The sequence below is a fragment of the Colias philodice genome, chromosome 15 (genome assembly GCF_061535455.1).
Source record: "Colias philodice isolate Cphi_HAF_F1 chromosome 15, ilColPhil1 Martin Lab GWU primary, whole genome shotgun sequence".
In the NCBI taxonomy this organism is placed as follows: Eukaryota; Metazoa; Arthropoda; class Insecta; order Lepidoptera; family Pieridae; genus Colias; species Colias philodice.
The window spans coordinates 12,793,245-12,816,500 of record NC_143100.1 but is presented as its reverse complement, the minus strand read 5'-3'; the positions used below and the strand labels follow the sequence as shown (position 1 = coordinate 12,816,500).

General features: G+C 41.4%; 1 protein-coding gene and 1 non-coding gene across 2 annotated transcripts in view; both read right to left on the bottom strand.

Moving 5' to 3' along the window:
- Positions 1-2,056: 2,056 nt before the first annotated feature.
- The window catches only part of kug (FAT atypical cadherin kugelei), a 77,217-nt gene continuing 56,017 nt past the window's right edge, over positions 2,057-23,256 (bottom strand). The window contains exons 28-39 of the mRNA XM_089704361.1: positions 21,696-22,010; positions 15,866-16,024; positions 15,513-15,787; positions 12,294-12,552; positions 12,004-12,173; positions 10,161-10,382; positions 7,135-9,666; positions 6,432-7,041; positions 4,647-5,120; positions 3,637-3,954; positions 3,440-3,550; positions 2,057-3,200 (exon numbers count right to left, since the gene is read on the bottom strand). Coding sequence (XP_089560487.1) covers positions 3,040-3,200; positions 3,440-3,550; positions 3,637-3,954; positions 4,647-5,120; positions 6,432-7,041; positions 7,135-9,666; positions 10,161-10,382; positions 12,004-12,173; positions 12,294-12,552; positions 15,513-15,787; positions 15,866-16,024; positions 21,696-22,010 — 5,606 coding nt within the window. The 3' untranslated portion in view covers positions 2,057-3,039. The remainder of the gene's footprint in view (positions 3,201-3,439; positions 3,551-3,636; positions 3,955-4,646; positions 5,121-6,431; positions 7,042-7,134; positions 9,667-10,160; positions 10,383-12,003; positions 12,174-12,293; positions 12,553-15,512; positions 15,788-15,865; positions 16,025-21,695; positions 22,011-23,256) is intronic.
- Positions 4,451-4,527, bottom strand: TRNAP-CGG (transfer RNA proline (anticodon CGG)). The gene is given in 2 exon segments: positions 4,451-4,486; positions 4,491-4,527. It is a non-coding gene; the product is annotated as a tRNA-Pro (tRNA).

Genomic DNA, 23,256 nt, shown 5'->3' with positions numbered 1-23,256 from the left:
TGTACGCCCGCCTCGCAGCCACGCATGAAGCACGCAGCTGGGCAACATCGGCGGACCACCAATACATTTGGCGCCTACGTGGAACCGACCGCACCCTCCGCATGCTCGCGTCGCACACCTGAGACATGGCTTCGGCAAGCCAAGTGGCCTCCTCCTCTACGTTTTCGCTGCCATTCTGCTGCGACGGGAGCCAAGCCTGCACTAAGGCAGCCTCAATAACCTAACCTAACCTAACCTAACCTAACCTAACCTAACCTAACCTAACCTAACCTAACGAAAACGACAGTGTACGCACAATAATCTTTTTCTAATTCGTTTTATTTTTGGGACGAGGAGCGATACACCCGCCCTTCCAAGAGCGCTTCTGAGCGCGGTCTGACGACCCGCGAGAGCAAAATGTATGAAGAAATCGACAAGTATTTTTAATTTAGCTAATAATTGAATTAAATTTTTGATTTAGATACAAAAAAATTATCAGAATCTATAAAGGACTATAATATTATATCCCTCAATAATTTATAGGTAGATAAGGCTTTTAATTTTGCACGCCTCATAAGCGAAGCGTTGAGGTGGGTACTACTGTCACTTCGCGCAAAACATCTGATTTTTCAAACTTAAAATGTCTTTATGTATCATACATTGCACTTGTAAGATAATACATACACACACATACTAAGAAAAAACACTATTTTTAACATTCATGATATTTTTGATGTCATTTTTGTTATTTAAACTAGTTAAAAAACAGTTTAAAAAAGTTCTGTCTTGGACGTCCGTGTGTCTGTATGTGCGGATCCTTTTTCTTGTTAACACGATAGCGACCGAAATACTTTACTAATCGAGTCTTTTTTTTTCTCTTACGCTTGAGTATGCTCAGGAATAGAACCCTTTCATTTTTCAGGGTCTGATTCGATGTGGTTTAATTGTTATTAAATAAACAAAAATAATAATTAATAAATAATTATTAAAAAAAAATTATGAGGCGTGCACTTTTGGATTTTCCAAATTTTCTTAAAATGGTACCGTTTTAGACCATATTATTTTTTCGCATTTTATGCGATCATTGTGCAGGAAAAATCGTATTTCAGCGACAATTTTGTGTAATGTCGAACAATTTTTATAAGATGATCGTAGAACTGAATATATTATCTTTAAATTAAGATATTACTTTGTTCTCACGTGTTTTGCTTTGAGTTTAAATGGTACCGTAAAATAGCGTTTTTTGTAAAAAATCTGTAATAGCACCCCTAAGGTTCTTGTTTATTTTAAGGTTCTCTTTATATGTAGCCAATTTGGTTTGTTTAAGTTTAATAGTAATAAGGGGGTGAAAAGTGGCTCAAAATGGTTCATGTAACACACGGCTGCTACTCGCCAACTCTCTTCGCTTGAACTTGAAAAATTACAAAAAAAAAAGAATTTGGTGTAGATGTATTAGGCTCCATGTGCAATTATCATTTTATTCTCCGGGAACGGCGATATAGCATCCGAGATGGCTCGATGTGACTGAAAGAAGTCTATTTGAATTAAGAATTAATAACGTATCGAATGTTATCTGTAGGTTTTCAGCATTTACGACTACATCGTTTGATTGCGTTGGCGTACAAGTTTTAATTTTTCACAGCATCAAGGGACCTTAGACTTGAGTAAATTCGATATAAATTTCAGCTTGATACCTCCACGCCTTCATGAGATAACCCTTTATCTGTTAACAGACAGGCAGATAGACAGATAAACGAAACAAAGTGACCCAATAAGGGTTCCTTTTTTTCCTTTTGAGGTTCGGAACACTAACAAACCCAGTCGTCCCCTATTATAGTAGTTTACTACTACTACTACTATGATAATACGTTCAGTATTCATCACACTAACAAACCCAGTCGTCCCCTATTATAGTAGTTTACTACTACTACTATGATAATACGTTCAGTATTCATCACACTAACAAACCCAGTCGTCCCCTATTATAGTAGTTTACTACTACTACGTTCAGTATTCAACTGGTTAAATAAGATTAATCATGTTAAAAGGGATGAAGTGAAAAATTAAAGTCAATATATAATTTCAATTTTTTTATTAGTCGTGTCAAAAATTACGCAACATTCGTAAAATAAATTATAATTCGTACAATAGTCGCGAACGATTGCTCATTAACAAATCGAGCGCGTCGGCGGCGATCGTAGCGGTCAGTCAGCTCGCCGCCGCACGCTCCACTGTACACATATAAAAATAGATCCTTAAAAATACGCTAGCCTACAAGGATAGAGTTCTGTAAATGCATTTAAAGTTATGATATGAAAACTATAGTCAGAGCACCATTTTGATTTAGTTCTCCGACGCGCGCGCGGCGGCGCTGCGGTCGCAAGCTCGCCGCCCGCCTCTTTCGGCGCCGAGAACGCTTTTCCCATGCATTATCTACATTATATACATACATCATTCCTAATAACACAGACATAATATTATTATGTACAAGTCATCATTCGATACACACATACACACGGGGTCTCCGTCTCGTCGAGGCAGTGAACCGCCCCAATTGAATGTACAACTTATTTTAATATAATACACAAAAGGCAATGCATCGTGGAGCGCGTTCACTCGCCGGAGACGCACGCGAAACGACACACGAACACGTACACGGCACAAAGTTAAAATCATCCCTATTCGCGATCACTTCACGCACAATTATTATTAATATACGCCGTACATAATATTTTAAAGTGAGTATATACAAACATAAAACGTCGACATCGTTCACTACTTAGGTTACCACGGGTTTAGATCATCGGAATGTATAATTTTTTTTGACAATTTTACAAACGGACCAGTCAAGTTATGTAATAACTAAAAAAACATACTATGAAAATACAAACGTTGGAAATTGGAATCGTCAAGGAATTCAGTGCTATTTTACATTTTAAAAATGAACTCAAGAGTCTAGGACAGTAGCAACCGTGGCAATGTCTCAGTGAACGCGGGGGTGGCGGGGTGCGGCTAGAGGGCCCGCGAGCGCGGCGCGGGCTCGCGGGCCGCGCGCCGCCGTCACACGTCGGTGTGGCGCGCGCCCCCCGCGCCCCCCGCCCCGCCCGCACCCCCCGCCCCGCCCGCACCGCACTCCTCGCCCTCGGACTCCTCGATCTCGCACAGGTTGGTCGACAGGTCGCTGCACGATCCTCCGCCGCCGAGCAAGGAGTGTCGTTCCTCTGAAAGAGTACAATATCTTATTTTCCTTTCGATAAATTAAGTATTTCAGGTCTATGTAGTCCCTGAATAATATTTTTGATGTTCGTAATGTGATTATGACGTCTTAGACGCACAATATCACATAATTATTATATTATAATTAACATACATAAAACATTTTACTCCAATTTTTGTGGTTTTTCTTTTTAATTTTGCATTTTCCTCACGTTTCAGTTTAATCATAATAATATAAACCGACCTAGCATCGTTATGAGGCTGTGAGCGTCCGTGTCCCGGAGCGACCGGCCGCGCAGGGCGTCCTCGTCCGTCACCGGTAAGTACTCGTCCGGGTGCAGCAAATAAGAGGAGGCTGCAACGAAGCCGAATATATCTTTAGCGTTATGGAATTTCTTAAAATACTTTATAGAACAACAAGCGAACAAAAGGTAAGCTCACCGTCCGTGAACCTCTGCGTTTCGAGATCATCGGGAGCGGAGTCCGTGTCGAGCGGCAGAGCGCGGGGCGAGCGCGGGGAGCGGGGCGAGCGCGGGGAGCGCGGCGAGGGGGGCGAGGGCGCGGACGACGAGTCGGGCCGCTCGGAGCCCGCCACCTCGCTGATGCCGGGCAGCCCGCCGCCGCCGCACCAGTCGGAGCAGTCCCAGTGGTAGCCGCCCACCAGGTCGCCGCCCGCGCCCACCGCGCCCACCGCGCCCACCGCGCGCCGCACCGTGGCCGGCGACGGGGCGCGCACGCGAGGCTTGCAACTCTTCAAATCTGAGATAATAGTAAGTATTATGTGTAATTTGCTTTATATTATTTAAATAGACAAAAACAACAATAGATTTGAATCGATCGTATAGTACCTATATCATCTATACTAATATTATAAAGCTGAAGAGTTTGTTTGTTTGTTTGTTTGTTTGTTTGAACGCACTAATCTCAGAAACTACTGAACCGATTTGAAAAATTCTTTCGGTGTTAGATAGCCCATCGAGCCCACCCATTATCGAGGAAGGTTATAGGCTATATTTCATCACGCTACGGGCAACAGGAGTGGAGCCACGGGGGGTGAAACCGCGCGGAGCAGCTAGTGAAACATATAGAAGTGAACAAAGACTCGCACGATAAATATGAGACTCAAAGAAAAAGGGTCGCGGGCACGACCAGTTAATATTAAATAATGACGTAGACTTAAACAGAGCATAGGTTGAATTTGATATTTTTGGTTGTATGGCATTCATATAAATTTATAAAGAATAGAAAAAAATCGATCACGAGGCGGGACTCGAACCCGCATCCTTTCGCGCCATTCCGGGGCGGATGCCTGACCAACTCGGCCACTCGTGACCCGCCAGAGCGATCGAATTTATTATAGGTATTCTTTCAGTTTTATAATAAAATAATAATAAAATAAAATTTATGTGTCTAAGGGACACACCGCGCGCACACATTTAAGCATAGGTTACCATTATAAATTTTGTTGTCCACGAACGTCTGAAGATGCATCTGTTCGGACCACGGCTTTCGGTCGTGGTCGATGTTGAGGTTGCGCAGGTAATCGGGCGGGATCCCCTCGAGCTCGTCCCCAGCGGAGCCGTAGGAGCGCAGCGTGTCGATGTTGTTGAGCGGCGGCGGGTCGGCGCAGGACGCGGGCCGCTCGCGCCGCACGGCCTCCAGGTTGGACAGCTTGCAGGCGCGCGGCGGCAGCTTGTCCAGCGCGCTGTTGAGCGGCGCGGAGGGCGCGCGCGGGCGGGCGCGGCGCAGCGCGGCCGGCAGCAGCGCCAGCAGCAGCAGCAGCAGCAGCGCGCCGGCCGCCGCGCCCAGCGGCCAGCGCGCGCGCACGGCCCAGCGCCACACGTCCCGCAGCGCACGCGCCCCCGCCTCGCCCGCCTCGCCCGCCATCACCGCGTCCGAGTACAGCGGGTTGCCGCAGTTCATACCTGAACCGATAGCGTATCTTTGAGCTTCATGTACAAAACATATATTTAATTTAATAATATAATATGTTTTGTAAATTAGAATTTTCTCACGATGCATTTACATCGTTGTACAAAAAAAAACATCGAAACCAAATAAAACATCGTTTTTAACCGACTTAAAAAAAGAGGAGGTTATCAATTCGGCCGGTTTAATTTTTTTTTGCATGTACACCGATTACTCCGAGGTTTCTGAACCGATTTATATGATTCTTTTTTCGTTTGATGTGGAATGGTGTCGAATAGGTCTCATAAAAATTTTATTCGGATAGGCCCAGTAGTTTTTATTTTATGAGCATTTTTGTCTGACCTCGATGACTTAATAATTGAAATGTAGCAAGTAACTTTGATTCACTTCCCGGTAACCGATTGAGCTAAAATTTTGTATACGTATATAAATTGGATAGCAATGAAACATTATCATGACATAGAGCTGATTTGATGATGGAATTGGAAGGTGGCCATAGGAACTCAGTAATATTGACTCAACTTTATCGAGTTTGGGCTCGTTTGATTCGTGTTAAAAATACACTAAAAAGTATTAAACAAAAATAACTACGTTCAAAAACAACCGACTTCAAAAACGGAAAAGTAAAAAATAAAAAAGATTTGATATTATTAATTACTACATATTATTTAGATGTGCTATTTATTAAATAGGTTTGAAGTAAGCAACCAAGCACTAAGTTAATAGCCCGTGCACATCAAACCTTTTTAGTAAATAGCACATCTAAATAATATTTAGTAATTAAAATTAACAAATCTTTTTTATTTTTTACTTTTCCGTTTTTGAAGTCGGCTGTTTTTAACGTAGTTATTTTTATACCAGATTATTATAGTTACTTATTCCATTAGAAAGAAAGAAGAAAGAAAGAAAATACATTTAATCACAAATACTTAATTACAATTTTTCACTTATAACTAATACACGTTTGAGAACAATACACATTAATAAATTTTAAACCTTAAAATACAATAAATATATTCAAATATTAGTCGGTATTCGTGATTAGGTGGACTACTCAGCATTATTTTGCCTCTCCTTGTTAGAGGAGAGGCGCCGGTTTTAGTAGTCCCCTCGACTTGCTACGTTTGGAGCACCACAACGGTATTTTGTGTTGTAAAATAAGAAGCTAATAAAATAAATATTTCAAATTTTAAAATAGGAGAATATAATATTAACATTACGTTAATTTACTTATATACTATAGTAATGTATAAATTAACGTAATGTATATTATATAGGTTTATATTTGATATGTACGTGAATTTTACCTGTTTTATCTGGTGGACAGAGACAGCGGAAGGAACCGGGTTCGTTGAGACACGTGGCTCCGTTGAGGCAGGGCTCGCCGGCGCACTCGTCCACGTCGTACTGGCAGCGCGGCCCGTAGTACCCGCGGCAGCGGCACGACGGGCCCCACTCGCCCTCCTCGCACGCGCCGCCGTGCGCGCACACGCCCGCGGCGCACCAGCGGCCGCGCTCGCAGCGCGCGCCCGCCAGCCCCGCGCCGCACGCGCAGCGGAACGAGGCGCCCGCCGCCGCGCACACGCCGCCGTGCAGGCACGGCTGCGAGGCGCACGGGTCCGTGTCCACCTCGCAGTTGCGCCCCACGAAGCGCGCGTGACACGCGCACGTGTACCCGGCGTGATTGACCCCGTCCTCGAGGAAATCGTCGGCCTCCTTACACGTGCCGCCGTTGAAGCAAGGCTGAGCCGCGCACGGGCCGGGGGGCGGGAGCGGCGCGCACGACGAACCCACGCGTGTACGTACTCGTCTCAATAGTTGCGCTCGTCCGTCGGAAGAGGTGCCGCCTTCTTCGACGGGTAGCCCCGAGCCACCGAGTTTCAGGTCGGTTATACATCCGTAAAATCCATAGGTAATCTGTAAAGAAATTGACTCCGTTGCAATATAATAACGAAGTGAAATTTGATCATAAATGATGAAAAAATGACCTCATCAAGAAGTTAAGCGTACCTGTTCTGGCGCCAGGGCATGGGCGTGTCTCTGCAGCGAGGCGCCCAGCAGCAGGCGGTCGGCCCGCACGTCCAGCACGGCGGCGGGCGGCGGCGCCTGCGCGTGCGCGGAGCGGCGATCCACCGTGAGGCGCAGCGCGGCACCACGCCGCTCCAGGCGCGCCTCGTGCCACGCGCCGTCGGCCACGGGGCCGCCTGCGCGCGCCCTCGCCTCGCCCGCGCCCAGCTCCATGCGGACCTGAACGTGGCCGTCCTCCACCTCTAACACTAAGTAGTCTACGCGGCCCGCCGCCCACAGTAACGTGCCTCGAGCGGATCGAGTGCGAAATCTCAAAGATAAAATCAGTTCATCGTCCAGTAGGCGAGCTCCTTCCACCACTCCTCTTTCTAAACGATACGCTAAGTATCCGTCGCCGTTCAGCTGAACTATTGGAGCGGGAATATCGCACTCTAGATCGGTGCAACATTTATAGCCCGGCGGCAAAGATGAAGCGTCGCATCGGACTCCACACTCGCAGGACGCCCTGACGCTGTCGACTGCGATATTCTCGCAACGTTCTCCAGTGAAGCCTCTCGCACAAGAGCACTCGCCGCGTAGTCGATGTGCTGGCGCGACGAGAGATATGACATCTGTGGCGACAACGCGCTGGGTGGCGGCTTGCAGCTCCACGCGTTCCACACATGCACCGTGCACGCAGCCGCCACAAGTAGCACGGACCAATTCTTCTACCACTAGTCGTGTTCTCTCTTCTAGTCTTTCAAGATGAGCGTGAAGACGACGGCGCAAGGTATCAGCCGGTAAGAATCCATCGATGCCTGGTGAACGGACCGCAAAAGCGACGTCCAAATCTTGGGCAATTTGTCTTCTCTCTCGCCTTGGATGTGTTTTAATTTCTTCGTCGGAAGGTTGCACGCTTACAATGAATACATCTCCAGGTTGACATTCAGTCGCTTCTCTAACAGCTTTGTTAAAACCTTTACGATGGCTCAGAATAAAATCACGATCGGTCACTTCACGAAACCGTACTATGACAGCCTGTGCAAGCATCTCATCAGAAATTAAAAGGATAGAAATTTTAACTATAGCGAAACCTTTAAATTTTCCGTCATCCACTGTGACGTTAAGTCGATAATCACCTATATCTAAGCGGGGAGCCGCCCTTAATGTGCCGTCATTGTGATCGATTTCAAAAAGATCTATGATTGGGTAGGTCGCCCCGTCCATGGGAGTTAATGAATATTTCAGGGTGTCATATGCATCACGATCCGATGCAAATACTCTTCCGATAACGCCTCCAGGAAATTCATCTAGATACGAGTTAACGATGATTTCTAAAGGTGTGACCACGGGCGGATATTGAGATTCCTCGATTATCTTTATATACACCCACGCATCTGAATAGAGAGGTGGAGTTCCGTTATCAAACACCCGCACCTGTAGTACATAGTGGTCTTTAATACGATGATTAAATCGTGTCGCGGATCTTAAATAGCCGTCTTGTTCTAATCTAAAAGCACCTATTTCATTACCAGATTGAAAATCAAAAGTATACGGTGAACCATTTGGAGGCGCATCGGCATCATTGACTATAAATTTAAGAATCGGATGACCCAACGGTTTATCTTCTTGAACCACTGCAGTGTAATTACTTTGAGTGAATAAAGGTGGATTATCATTTGCATCCATGACCTCGACATTAATTAGTGAAGTCGACTCTAAGGCGGGGATACCACGGTCTCTTGCACGTACTTCTAAAATATAGGCAGGAGTAGTCTCTCGGTCGAGCGGAGTGAGTACAGAAACGTAGCCAGTGTCCACGTCGATAGTGAAACGGCCCTCTTTATCACCGCGGGTAATCGAGTACGCGATGCGTCCATTGTCTCCGGCGTCGGCGTCGTTAGCGATCACTTGCAGCACGTGCGTTCCAGGCGAGGCGTCTTCTTTCACCCGCGCGCCGTACGACAATTGGGAGAAAACGGGTGCATTATCGTTGCTGTCGCTCACGGTTATGTTTACGGTGGCGTGATCGCTCAAGGGGGGCGCCCCGCCGTCCACCGCCTGCACCGTTAGATAGTATTCTTTTCGACGTTCATAATCCAGCGGGCGCGCGACCGTCAAGACGCCGGAAGTCCGGTCTACGGCAAAATCGTCCCTATCGTCTCCTCCCACCAGAGAGTAGAAGACGTCCGCGTTGACGCCGGTGTCGCGCGAGGTGGCCCGCACGCGCAGCACCTCGGTGCCGGGCGCGTCGATCTCGGGCACGGCGGCCTCGTACTTGCGGAACTCGAACTCGGGCGGGTTGTCGTTGACGTCGGCCACGGTGAGCTGCACGGTGGCGGTGGCGGAGCGCGGCGGGCGGCCGGCGTCGCGCGCGCGCACCACCACGCGGTGCTCGGCCTGCGTCTCGCGGTCCAGCGGCGCGCGCAGCGTGATGATGCCGCTCTCCGCGGCGAGATCGAACGACTCGTTTTCTTCCACGAAAGAATATCTAACGAGACGGTTCTCTCCGAGATCGGCGTCGGACGCGTGAACCTGAAATATTATAGGTTTGTTTCGAAATATTGTTACCGTAAAACTTGAGAGAACGATATTTTGCGGTCATGAGTGTGAGTAGTTGTTGTTGTATTATTTTATTTATTTTAATAATAAAAGAAAAATACAAGTATAATTTACATACAAAAACACAAAGATTTGTCCGACATGCAAATAAAATAAAATCTACGACGACACTTCTACGTAATATTTTACAAAAAACAGCACCAGTCTGAACAATTACTAATTTACAGAGGGGTGGAATATTATTTTTAATAATACCCGTGCGAGATGTTGTGCTCGCGTTAAATTAATAACGTTTAAATCGATTACACAAAAGGCTGTTTAAAAAATACAATTTTAGTTTCATTTTGGTATTATTTTTAAAATCAAAATTAATAATAATTTTTGAATTATTCTCGTTTCATAAGGGCTAAATGTTTTTGGAACGATTAAACGTTGGTCGGTTTGTTGACGTAAAATTTTTTATATACCTTCGCAACTAGAGTGCCGATTTCTGCGTCTTCGGGTAGCGTGACGCTATACAGTGAAGCGGAAAAGCGCGGCGCGTTGTCGTTGACGTCGTCCAGGTCGATGTCGAGGTCGGAGCTGCACGCCCAGTCGGTCCGCTCGCGGTCCTGAGCGTGCGCCACCAGCCGATAGCGCGGAACACTTTCGCGGTCCAGCTCGCTTCCAACCGTTATCACCCCAGTTTCCTATTAATGTTTTTAATTTAATAAACACAAAAAATGAAAATGGTAAACGAATGGAATTTTCCATTAAAAATCCATTCGTGTACAATTTTCATTTTTTTGTTTTAAATAACTGAGTATGCTAGTGTAACCACGGATTAACTATGAGATCGAACGATACTATAATATAAATAAATAAATAAATTATGATTTATTTCAGACACAGAGATCCATACTATAAACTACATATTTTTATGTTAGTCAAATTAATTAAATTAAAATTTATGTTAGTATGCACATGCACAAAATCAAAATCGCAATTAAAATCAAAACTAAAATTAAAATACCTATACATAAAACTAAAGGAGAATGCCCAAGTGACTATGGCACTTGGTATCGCAATCAAACTTAATGTGTCAAGATGAAATTATTTATTTATTTATTTTATTTAAAGATTGATATTAGTACTTTAAGATATAATTAAAGGTTTTATGTAAATAAGCCACAGTTTTCGACAGTAAAAATAAAACAATAATTTTATTCAACACTTCAAAAAAATACTTTATCGAGTTTAAACTCTATTTCTATTAAACTAACTACTGACACCAGGGTAGATCCCTTTAAAAATAAAAAAAATGCAAAAAAATCGCAGTAGGATGAATCATGAAACCCATTAGAAAAGGAGGAGAATATGATAAAAATGTAAGGAAAAATAAATTACGGTCAATCTGAGTACGGGAAGTGGGAGGGGGGAGCTTTTAAGAGAAAAAAATGGTTTCTCTCGATTTCCGACAACACTACAAGTCCTACGGAAAAAAATTCAATGGCAAAGTTGTAGGTAATAAAAAGATACACAACTTTCGTATTTGCAATTTTTTCACATAACCTCAAAATTTAGGTGAAAAATTAAAAAAACCAAGTTTTTGGTTTTTTATTTTTATCTACTTCAAAAATTTTTTTTTCTAAGAAATTTGGTGGAAACTTACTTTATTATGTCCCAAATACACTGTAATTTATTTGATTGAAAATATTTATTTTTTCGCCTTATTTTGAATTAATACCAAAAAAACAAACTAATTTTATAATATTAGTACAGATTATTATAATAAATGCATGCATGCATGCTTATCCATAGTTACATTACATTAATGACAATTATTGAGCAATAACGTAAATGAGGTCAAGCTGTCTCAGCATTATTAAGTATCGTGCGACGGCCGAGCCGGCCGGAAAGCGCAGTTCTTCCATAGCAGCGCCCGAGTGCTAATCTATCCGCTCGAATCCGCGTGAATTTTATATAATTATTAGCGATAATTAAAGTGTTCCCAGTTGTCCCATAATATCATAGCATTATTAGCAGCTTATAACGCGACCTAAATACAGTCCACATTCGATGTAATACGTAAACCGTACATAATTCTTTATTTGTAACAAATTGTATATTATTTATATTTTTACTTTCTTGGTTCTATCTATATTATTATCATTGTATCATTGTTTTTGTATGCACCACCTACTTGTATCGTAAGGTCGGTTATAGTATATCTATGTCTATAATTGTTCGTCTATGTCTATGTGTATGAAAGAGTGAACGCTTCGTTCGTTTTCAAAATATTAAATTAAATAATCAATAATAATTATGTACTTTATTGATGGCGAAATGGTCAGCGTAGTCTCCGGTGAGGAAGTATCGCAAGCGCGCGTTGTGCGGCTCGTCGGCGTCGCGCGTGAGCAGCTCGGCCACCCGCGCGCCGCGCGCCGCGTCCTCGCGCAGCCGCGCGCGCATGCGGTGCCGCACGCAGTACGGCGGGTTGTCTGCGGGCGGGGAATGTGAATCGTGAATTAAATCGAGCGTACGATACGTACGGGCTACGGTACGGAAATCTGATAAAAGCGAAAGAATGAACATAAGTCCAAAATCCAAATCTCGCTCACCGTTAACGTCGAGAACGACGACGTGCACGGCGGCGAAGGCGGTGAACTTGCCGTCCGTGGCGGCCACGGACAGCGAGTAGGCGGGCTCGGTCTCGCGGTCGAGCGCGCGCGCCACGAACAGCTCGCCGGAGGGCCGCAGCTGGAAGCGCGCGCGCGGGTCGCCGCCCGCCACGAAGAAGGCCAGCGCGGCGCCGCCCACGTCCGCGTCGCGCACGCGCACGCGCGCCACCACCGTGCCCGCCGCCGCGTCCTCGCGAACCTGTGCGAGCGATCATTGCATTCCTATAACATAACCCCTAGTGTTTTGGGCATTACTGGGCGTTCTGAGGTCGACGATCGCTGACTTATTGCGTCATGCAAAATCGTATTATGCGCTCGGTTGCATACCCGACACCGATGAAGTGATGAGCAAGGCTTTCCATTATGCGAAAATAGACAATTTATACAAATGTTTAATCTATTCAATGTTTTAAATTTAATTTCATTTGGTTGGTCTAAAAATGTCGTGCATTTGTATAATCCATGTTCTAAATTACAGAGAGGGCAAGTTATGTTAATCTTAGATGATAAGTGATATGTTTTCATAATAGGCTTTGGAAAGTGGCGATTTCCAGAGTAGTTTTGCTGGTTTACTTGATAATTGTTATTTCTCACATAATTTGGCAAACGATTAATTTCTTGAGAATATGTTGGATAGAAATTGGGCTTTATATGCGAAGATTTTTGAATGACAGGTTCTTGTTTTCTTCTAGATTGTTCTAACATGGTAAATTTACTCTCTAAATAATCCAAAAATTCTTGTAAGACCGGTAGCTCTCTTGGTTGTTTTAATGATTCCACATAATCGGAATGAGATTCGTTGTCTAATTTGAGCGCTAAAATATGTACTATAATGGGGTCCCAAGAGCTTATGTCGACGTCAAGGTTTTTAATTGCATTTAAGCTCTCCTTTGTGGCATCATACATTTTCTTTAGTTGTACTAGCGATTGAATTTGCATGTTTGGCAGGCCTAAAATCATATTCATATGTGATGCAAATATAAGTTTTTTGTTTTCATATCTATGATTCAAAATTTCCCAACATGTTATATAATTCTCCGAACTTATTTGTAGGTGCTGAATCAGGCGTTCAGCATCGCCCTTAATTTTGCTCTTCAAATATTGCATTTTCTGTGCATTGGATAAGGTGGGGTTGAGGTGTACTATTTCATTAAATAAATTTTTAAAGGAAACCCATTGCTGATAGTTGCCCGTGAATATTGGTATATCAACTTGTGGTGTAATATGTTCTCTGTGGGATACAGACCAAAGCTTGGTGTTGATTGCTTCTTTGAGTCGGTCAAAAATACCTTCGTGATGAGTGAAGGCATTTTCATACTCATGGTCTTGCCCATCTAAAATACTATCAATCTCCCAGTGAAGAGAGTCTATTACGCCCCATCGCGAGTTCAATTGCTGTAGTACATCCTCAAATTTCCATTTAGTTGTTACTTTTTCTAAATCAATGCTGTTCACTGTTCTCATTAAAGCTTTAAAATTAACTGCTTGCTTATGCAACATCTCTTGCAATTTACTTGACCCTATTGAAATGGGTGCGGATGAAATTACACCTTGTTCAGTCTGTTCATTTGTTTCTGTTAGTTGCTTACTTGGACCTTCCCCTTGATTATATGTGCTTGTAAATGTTTTTGGAAATTTCGTGGCCAATTCTTTCGACACCCTAGCTATATACTGTTTAATTTCCAGGTATAGTGTATTACAGCGGTCGTACTCCCTTCGGGCGAAGTAAGGGCGCTCCCTGTCTTCGTAGGGCAATAATTTTTCATGATTGGCCTGATACTCAGACCAATATGATTCCAAAATGTCTAACTTCTTTTTAATATACCCTGAGGACATTTTCCTTTCTTCCCCATCCTTTTTTAAATTAATGTAAAGCTTTTCTAGGAAAGAGAAAAGTTCCGATTGCGCTTCGTAAATGTCTTCCATGATGTTGTTAGTTAAAAAAAGTAATGGAACGAACTCACTTGTTCTGGAACTATCAACAGCTTTACACCCACTTAATTGTTCACTCACTGTTGCTCACAACACTAGCGCGTCAGCCCGGCGGCGCTGACTCTCAACGAGATACGAGAGGCGTAAATTCCCGAATCCCGTGATCCCGCTACGATAGCTCGAAGGACCAATATGTAGGGCGATAGACCCAGTGTTGGGCTGCGTGGCTAGTGTTGGAGGGATTTGTTATAAAATTAAACTAAAATTGACACTAATTAATTTATTACTAAAATCACTGTTCTACTTGTTTGTTACAAAACACTGTTATACTTTTACTTGCTAATGTTTTACTGTTAATGCTATTGTTAATAATTGTTAAATTATATATTTATTATTCTGTTAGATTTTTATGTTATGTTATAATATGTTTAATGTTAATGTTATGTACGCGTCGCGACGGTAATATGTTATTTTGTGGACTGTTGATTGTGGACTGCATTAATTTATGTTAAACGCCGCCCGCGATACCTAGTATTGCTGACTAGGGTGTTCGGTGGTCATTGCACCGAACACTTTCGATTAATACAAGTTTCAGAATTTTAATTTGCCTACAGTAGGTAGGCATAATTCATTGTTGTGTCATTCGTTGAGTTGCTTTCTTGTCGCCGTCGATAAAACCACAAATATTATTTGCTTAAAAAATTGTGGTAATCAGTGCCGTTACTTGTGATCATAGAATTAAAGCTCTTGAAGGAAAATTGTGTTTTTAACACCTCACGGCCAGCCATCCTGACGACATGACTTTATAATATTAACTAGCTTACCGCCCGCGGCTTCTATACTAAAACCTTCCTCTTGAATCACTCTATCTATTAAAAAAAAACCGCATCAAAATCCGTTGCGTAGTTTTAAAGATTTAAGCATACAAAGGGACATAGGGACAGAGAAAGCGACTTTGTTTTATACTATGTAGTGATTATGATAACATATTTTGTGTATATTGTTCTGGGCTGACTCTAATATTTCTAAGAGATATCTACTATCCGCAACATTAACTATTTTAAAGCAACAAATTACTTTTCAAGATTATACAATTTCGCCAAAAAGAGAGAAAAATTGTTCAAATACAATATGAATTTGTTCGAGCGTTCGTATCGAACGGGTCTGTGGTTCGAGTCGAAGCGTCCAGTAATTGGCGTACTACAATTATTCCGAATCGCTCATCACCTCGGCGGTGTAGGTCTCCTGCGTGAAGCGCGGCGGGCAGTCGTTGTAGTCGACGAGGCGCACGACGAGCGAGCCGCGGGTGGCGCGCGGCGCGGCGGCCTGGTCGGCGGCCAGCAGCGCCAGGCGGTACTCGGCGCGCGCCTCGCGGTCCAGCGCCGCCGTGGTGCGCACCCAGCCGCTGTGCGCCTCCACCGCGAACGGCACCGCCTCCGCGCCCTCCACCAGCGAGAAGCGCACCTCGCCGTTCGACCCGGAGTCCCCGTCGTCCGCCATCACTGAAAATAGATAGAGCTCGATTGAGATCGATAGAGTTGTCGAACTTTCCGTCAAAGATAAAAGTAACGTTTACTTACGTTGCAGTATGGAGGAGTGCGGAGGCGTGTTCTCGGCGAGATGCAGCACGTAAGGCTGCGAGTGGAACTCGGGCGCGAACTCGTTGACGTCCAGCACGTGTAGGCGCGTCGTCACCATCACGCCCACCGCTGGACTGCCCTCGTCTTCCGCTATTATGCCTGTTCATACGGTATTTATTAATAATTTGTTAGGTGGTAAAACATATAAAGTAGTATATCATATTATAAATATAATTAATGGAAAACAAAATAAATGTAGGGTTTTGAATGTGTGAATTGATTTTTTTAGGTATTTAAAGATCATCGTCTGGTGATCATCACCTGACGATGATGTATCAAAACCGGTCGTAGTTTTTTGTCATAACAATCTGAATAAAAGTGGAACTAGTCAAGTGTCTGTTTGTTTAAAAAATATTTACTACAAAAATGCAGTTCCATCAAGAGGTAACAATACAAAGTATATATCCATACTAATATTATAAATGCGAAAGTAACTCTGTATGTCTGTCTGTTACTCAATCACGCCTAAAATAATTTCTATACGTGAGGAAAATTTCTCTTTGCCGCAAAAATTTCTATAAGTCAGGAAAAGTCCATAAGTCGGGAAAATTTCTATACGTCAGGAAAAATTCTATAAGCCAGGGAAATTTCTATACGTCAGGAAAATTTCTATACGCCAGGAAAAATTATATAGGCCAGGAAAATTTCTATACGTGAGGAAAATTTCTCGTCGCAAAAATTTCTATAAGTCAGGAAAAATCCATGTCGGGAAAATTGCGATAAGTCAATAAAAAAAAGACGGGTTGCACTCCAGGAGTGCCGGCAGAAGTGAAAACTTGATTATTAACGTTGAGCATGTTTGATATCCATCCGTCTTACGCTTTTTCGATCAGGTCACGTGTCCTGACGCGAGTTTTTAAGATTTTATACCCATTACAGAAAAAGTGCTCAACGCCGCTAAAGAAGTTTTCACTTCCAAAAAAAGACGGGTTGCACTCCGGGAGTGCCGGCAGAAGTGAAAACTTGATTATTAACGTTGAGCATGTTTGATATTTTGGAATGGTATCCGTCTTACGCTTTTTCGATCAGGTCACGTGTCTTGAAGCGAGTTTAAGATTTTATACCCATTACAGAAAAAGTGCTCAACGCCGCTAAAAAAGTTTTCACATCAATAATATTATAGATAAATTATGATAAAATACGTATTTAAGGCGATAGAAACGATTCAACTATAAATTTATATTTAAACATGGTATGCATAATAAAATATAACCTTATATTTCGTGTTTCTCAGAAATAATTCAGAAGAGAACTTAATACAACGGTTCCGTGAGATGGGAGAGGATACGGAAGATTGCTCTAAACCGTTGTTAGGCGATTGTGAAGGTAATATTATTATTTATTTAATCAGAGAGATAATGTAAAAAGCAGTTTTAATCCTACTAATATTATAAATGCGAAAGTTTGTGAGGATGTGTGTGTGTGTGTGTGTGTTTGTTACTCTTTCACGCAAATACTACTGAACCGATTACAATGAAATTTAGCACACATATAGAAGGTAACTTGGATTAACACATAGGGTAGGTTTTATCCCGGAATTCCCACGGGAACGGGAACTATGCGGGTTTTCCTTTGAAAACGTGGGCGAAGCCGCGGGCGGAAATCTAGTATCTATACATATAATAAAATCGTAGGAAAGTCAAAACTGTACATTGAATATTTTTTTAAAAGAATACATAATCCATGATCTATAATCGATATAGACGCCAAAAACATACTTTTTAGAATTTTTGTCTGTTTGTCTGTTTGTCGGTTTGTCTGTTTGTCTGTTTGTCTGTATGTTTGACCGGGCTAATCTCGAAAAGTACTGCATAGATTGACTTCAAATTTTGCATGAAAATTACTAACAGGTCGGGTCCGGCTATAGGCTACATATTATCAAGCTATCACCTGCGGGGGAGGAGCTGTGAACCTTTATTTTTCTTACGTATTCTCTGTACTACGATAGCGTACAATCTAAAGACTCATGTTTAAATGTTGTTTTTGAGTAAGCCATGCTATTGTCTACCTTTACACTATAAAAACTACGTCATTTAAGTAATTTTGGCAGAGAAACAGTATAATGAATCTTAGTAGTATAAAGACAAATTTAAAACAGCGCCATCTATGAGATTTCATTAAAATCAAATCAATTAACATAATATTAACGCTTCTGGGAAATTCATAATTTAAATATTATGATATTGGTTAGGTTGTTTTTTTTTAAAGTTAAATAAATAATTCATATCTTCACAGAGTCCATTTCAGGTGCGCTTATATTTCATGTGAATATATGTACTAAATTTTTATGAGTGAGGGTAGATGTTTATTATTTGATATCAAACAAGACACCATTACAATTAATATAGGTAATAGTAGATAACAGTGATTGTGTTCATTCGTTACATTGTTATAAATCTTCGGTTTTTTTTTAATTTTCGCCTTCTTGCGTTCCCACAAAAGGTAAGTTGTGTTAAGTATGACAAAATAAGAAATCAATCATCAATCATCAATACATATAATAAAATTCTAGAAAAGTGATGTCTGTACAATGAAAATATGTAAAAAAAATTAGCAGGGGTTAAATTATTAAATCGATCCCATACCCAAAACTGTAGTTAAAAATTTAACTTAAGCTGAGATAGTAGGGGGAGGGGTCAAATTAGAATTATGCTTACTTCTAGGTAAATTTTCTACATAAAATGTCCTTTAAATTATGTCGTATTATATTTTTAACCCCCGACGCAAAAAGATGGGTGATAAGTGTTTGACCGCTATGTGTGTGTGTGTAATCCGAATTAGATGCGGTTTTGATGTTAGACAGCATATTTTCCGACGCTGGTTCTTAGATAAAGTGTATCAAAATCGGTTCATCCATTTATTATACCTTTATAGGGGTAAAAGTGGGAATGTGGGAAAAAATATTAGTTATATTTTTTATCCAATTCGGTTTATCCATTACAGCTTCTATTAGATTACAGCAGTAAAAGTGGGAATGAACAATAATGGAATGTTGTCAAATAATATACTAAAGCGGTAGATATATCAAAATATGAAAGAGCAACGTGTGAATTACAATTAATAATGTTTTATCGAAATCGGTTCATCCGTTTATTACATATAGGGCACTTTAGGGGTGACAGTGGTTAGATTAATAAACCAAATGGAGCATCAAACGACAGGATATGACGTGTACATATAGGTACAATTAGATAATATGGTTTACATCAAAATCGGTTATCCCATTTACTAGGGGTGGAAAGGGAATGGGTTGAAAGTCTTTAAGGAAGAGGGGGATATGGGAGCGAGAGGATAGCCACACACTGGAAATTTTGAACTCTACTCAAAGCCACATAGGCCTGGCCCTTGGCAATTTTTTTTCCTAAAGATACCACTTCTTTTGTCACTGTGGTCCATTACAATTTGTGCACGGTTACGGTGCCCGTACGTGCACAAATTGAAAGATGTCAAGGAGCAACAAACTTATAGATATCAATATGATGTAGGAATGTAAAATGGAGGTAGGTCTCGCTTACTTGAAAATAAGAAACCGAAGTTAAAAATTTAAAAAATTCAAAAAAAAACCAACGCAACGAATGTAAAGGAATAAATAATAATTTTACAAACTTCCTGACGATCTTTAAAATTAAGTAACATTATAAAAAAAATATAATATATGATATGATAATGATGGTATGGCAGCTCCGGCGACTTTGTTTTTTTTATTTTTATAAATATTTAAAATGGTATTTATTAATTTTTATTGCACGGTCTAAACGGTTTAGTTACTACAGGCGTGAGACAGGAAAGATCTGCAGGCCGAGACGGCAGAGATTAGAATAAACGCTAAGGAATAGAAACTGCTATCGCTAATTATTATTGACATAAACTCATCACATTTTAGTAATGGTTCGGTCACACTACCAAAATTACGACGACGACAACGACCAAAATTCTCATCCAGACCAAATTCGTTCAAAATAAAATATCAAAATTTCGCGTCATACTGGTACTCGGAAGAAAAAAATTTCGAGGTCAATTAATAAAAAATAGACTTTTTTCGATTTTCTAGGAGCTACCGTTTCTACGAAAAATCTATTTTTTCATTCATTGATCTCAAAAAAAAAAATTCCAAGCACCAGAACGACAGGAAATTTTAATATTTTATTCTAATTGTGTTTAGCACTATTTTGTTAAATTGCGACTGGATGAAAATTTTGTTCGTGGTCGTCGTCGTCGTTGGTAGGGTGAACAAATCCTTAGCAAAACATCATACGCTTATGTCAATTATTAGTATCGATAGCGGATTCTATTCCTTTGCGTTTTGACGTTTGTCTCGGCGCTCAGTTGCTTCACGATTTATTATCAAAAACATCCATATAAGGAAGGAAGAAAAATAAATTTGCTCCCTTCCCCTCTGGTGCCTAAAAATAAATTTTACGTAGAAAATTAATTTGGTATTTATTTTTTTATTTTTTAGCTCAGTTTAGTAATAAATTTTACTAACAGTACTTTGTATTATTTATGGTAGTACGTGTTTTTCCTTTCAATTCAATAAAAAATACGGGTTGCACTCCGGGAGTGCCGGCAGAAGTGAATACTTGATTATTAACGTTGAGCATGTTTGATATTTTGGAATGGTATTCGTCTTACGCTTTTTCGATCATCACGTGTCCTGACGCGAGTTTAAGATTTTATACCCATTACAGAAAAAGTGCTCAACGCCGCTAAAGAAGTTTTCACTTCAAAAATTAAGTAGTAACTACTATACAGTCACTATTCCACGCGGACGAAGTCGCGGGCACAGCTAGTAAATATATAAATTATAAATAATATATTAAAGTTGAGTTCATATTACTAATATTACCATTATTATTTTGTATTTTTAAGCATAATTTATTTCTAGAAAGTTGTAATTTGAGCCTTTTTTTTTTCTTTGTTTCTAGCAAAATCAAGTGCTAGAGATTCGAGATTCATAATATTATAATCTATACTAATATTATAAAGAGGAAATGTTGTTAATTATGTATGTATGGTTTTCACGCGTAAACTACTGGACCGATTTCAAAAATTCTTTCACCATTAGAAAGCTGCATCTTCACTGAGCAACATAGGCTATATTGCATTTTCAAAAAAAAATAGAGATCCTTACCAAAAATGCAATAATGTAACCCATGGTGTAAAAAATTCCTTAATAAAATTCTGTCATCGCGTGCGCTGCGGACTCTATTGAAGATAGAACAAAAAATTGGTTGTTTGTAAAGTCGGTTTACTGACGATAGTTGAACGTGACAACGTCCGATTTTGCTTCTTTGTCGTTCGTTCCGCGCTCTCGCTCGCACTTCAAGCCTTACATGGAACGCCTCAGAGCGAGGTAACGCCGCATGAGTCATGTTTTTTTTGTGCGTGCAGGCGGCTCTATCGAATTAATAATACTTATCCATACACATTATATATTAATTCTTATCCCATTAAATGATGTTTTATTATAGACTGTTTCAATACCAGCAAAATACTTTTTAAATTAAAAAAATTGGATATTCCATTCAAAAGATATAACGAATTTTTAAAATAGTAGGTATACTGTTTAATACAATGAGCAGACGTAGTGCGGGACGGGGTGAAAATGATTTTAAAATTTCATGTGATTAAAAATTAAACCTATAATAGACTTTTCACTGTCACGATATCGCTATCTATGCGGGTGAAACCGCAGGGCATTGCTAGTAATTAATAAACAAGAACTTATGTGTAAAGGGCGACACATCATAATATAAGGAGCATTCATCACCTATGACGTGTTCCTGCGCCGTCTCGCGGTCGAGCGGCGCGGCGAGCACGAGGCGGCCCGCCGCGTCGAGCGCGAACAGGTCGGCGCGCGCGGCGGGCGGCGCCAGGCGCAGGCGCGGCGGCGGGCCGGCGGGCGCGCGCAGCTCGGCGATGAGCGTGCCCGGCGCCGCGTCCTCGGGCAGGAAGAGGTCGGGCGGCGGCGGCGCCACGCGCGGCGCGGCCTGCCCCGCGCGGAGCACGGCCACGCCCACCGCCGCCTCGCCCGACAACCCGCCGCCGTCGCGCGCGCGCACCCACACCTGCAGCGTGCGCCCCGCTGCACACGCGGTACGGACGATTATAGACACAATGTATATATAAACTAATTTTAAATAAAATTATAGTAACGAATAAAACATTGCCCACTTTTTTTTAATAAATTAAATTTTTGCAAAATTTTTCTATGGAAACCTTAGTATTGTCTGTTAACATAATATTATGTTTTTCTTAGATCGTGTGCATAATATATTATTATAGCAAATTTCATTATTCTTCAACATCAGGTATTTTTTCTCTTTTTCATACAAATCGCATTTCTCTTTTCCTAAAAGCCTAGGGTTGGTACATCTTAGTAAAAATATGTGCATGACTTTCGATTTCGATTACTGCAAGGATTATGTTGTATGCAATAAAAAGATAAAAAAAGACGTGTGGCACTCGGGGACTGCCGCGGTGAAGCTATTGCATAGCATGCCTTCAAGCCAAACCTCCGAGCCCGTCGGAGTGGGGAGCGTGAGGTTTTTTCGTTACGGAATTTCTCGATTCGGTCCCTGCGCTCATCAAGCTATGCAATAGCATAAAACAGAATATTATTCAGTGACTATTTCATCGATTTAACTTTATTTCATGCTTCTTTCCGGGATTCCAAATTAAGCTTATTTTTCAGAAATTAACCGAATAGAAGTAATATTATTACGTATCAAATTATGTGGTAATATGAAATGTGCCAACCCTAAGCTTTTTTTGATGGTAGGTAATGTAGTAAAATAAAGATCGCTACATTATTGGGTAATTTTGTCCACCATTGCAACTTGTTTTAAAACAACCTTCAGCCTAATAATAGCATTAAAATACTATTCAAACGTTTTTTCATAACACATTATGAGTAAAAATTAAACCTGTGTTTTCACCATCATGCACAAATAGTTTGTTGTTGTAACACACACTTGAATTTTCACCATTTTTTGCCCGCGAAATCACACATGATATTCGACGAGTTTGTACAACAAGTTGCTGAAGCGACACACACAGATCACAGAAACTAAAGGGAGATATGGTTAGGGGGCGGGGCCAGTGTCGCAGCAAAAAAAAGAACACATGCTGTTTGTTGCATTCAGTTGACGTTCGACCGTCGGCCGGGTATTATTAGACAATGCCGTGTTGTTCCGTTAAAGTTTGTAAAAACCGAAGTGAAACCAGCATCTTTAAGTCAAATGGAATCACATACCATCGGTAAGTACTGAAAATTATACGATTTTCTTACTAAAATTTCAAAAAAAATATTACGTAGAGTGATTTCTTGG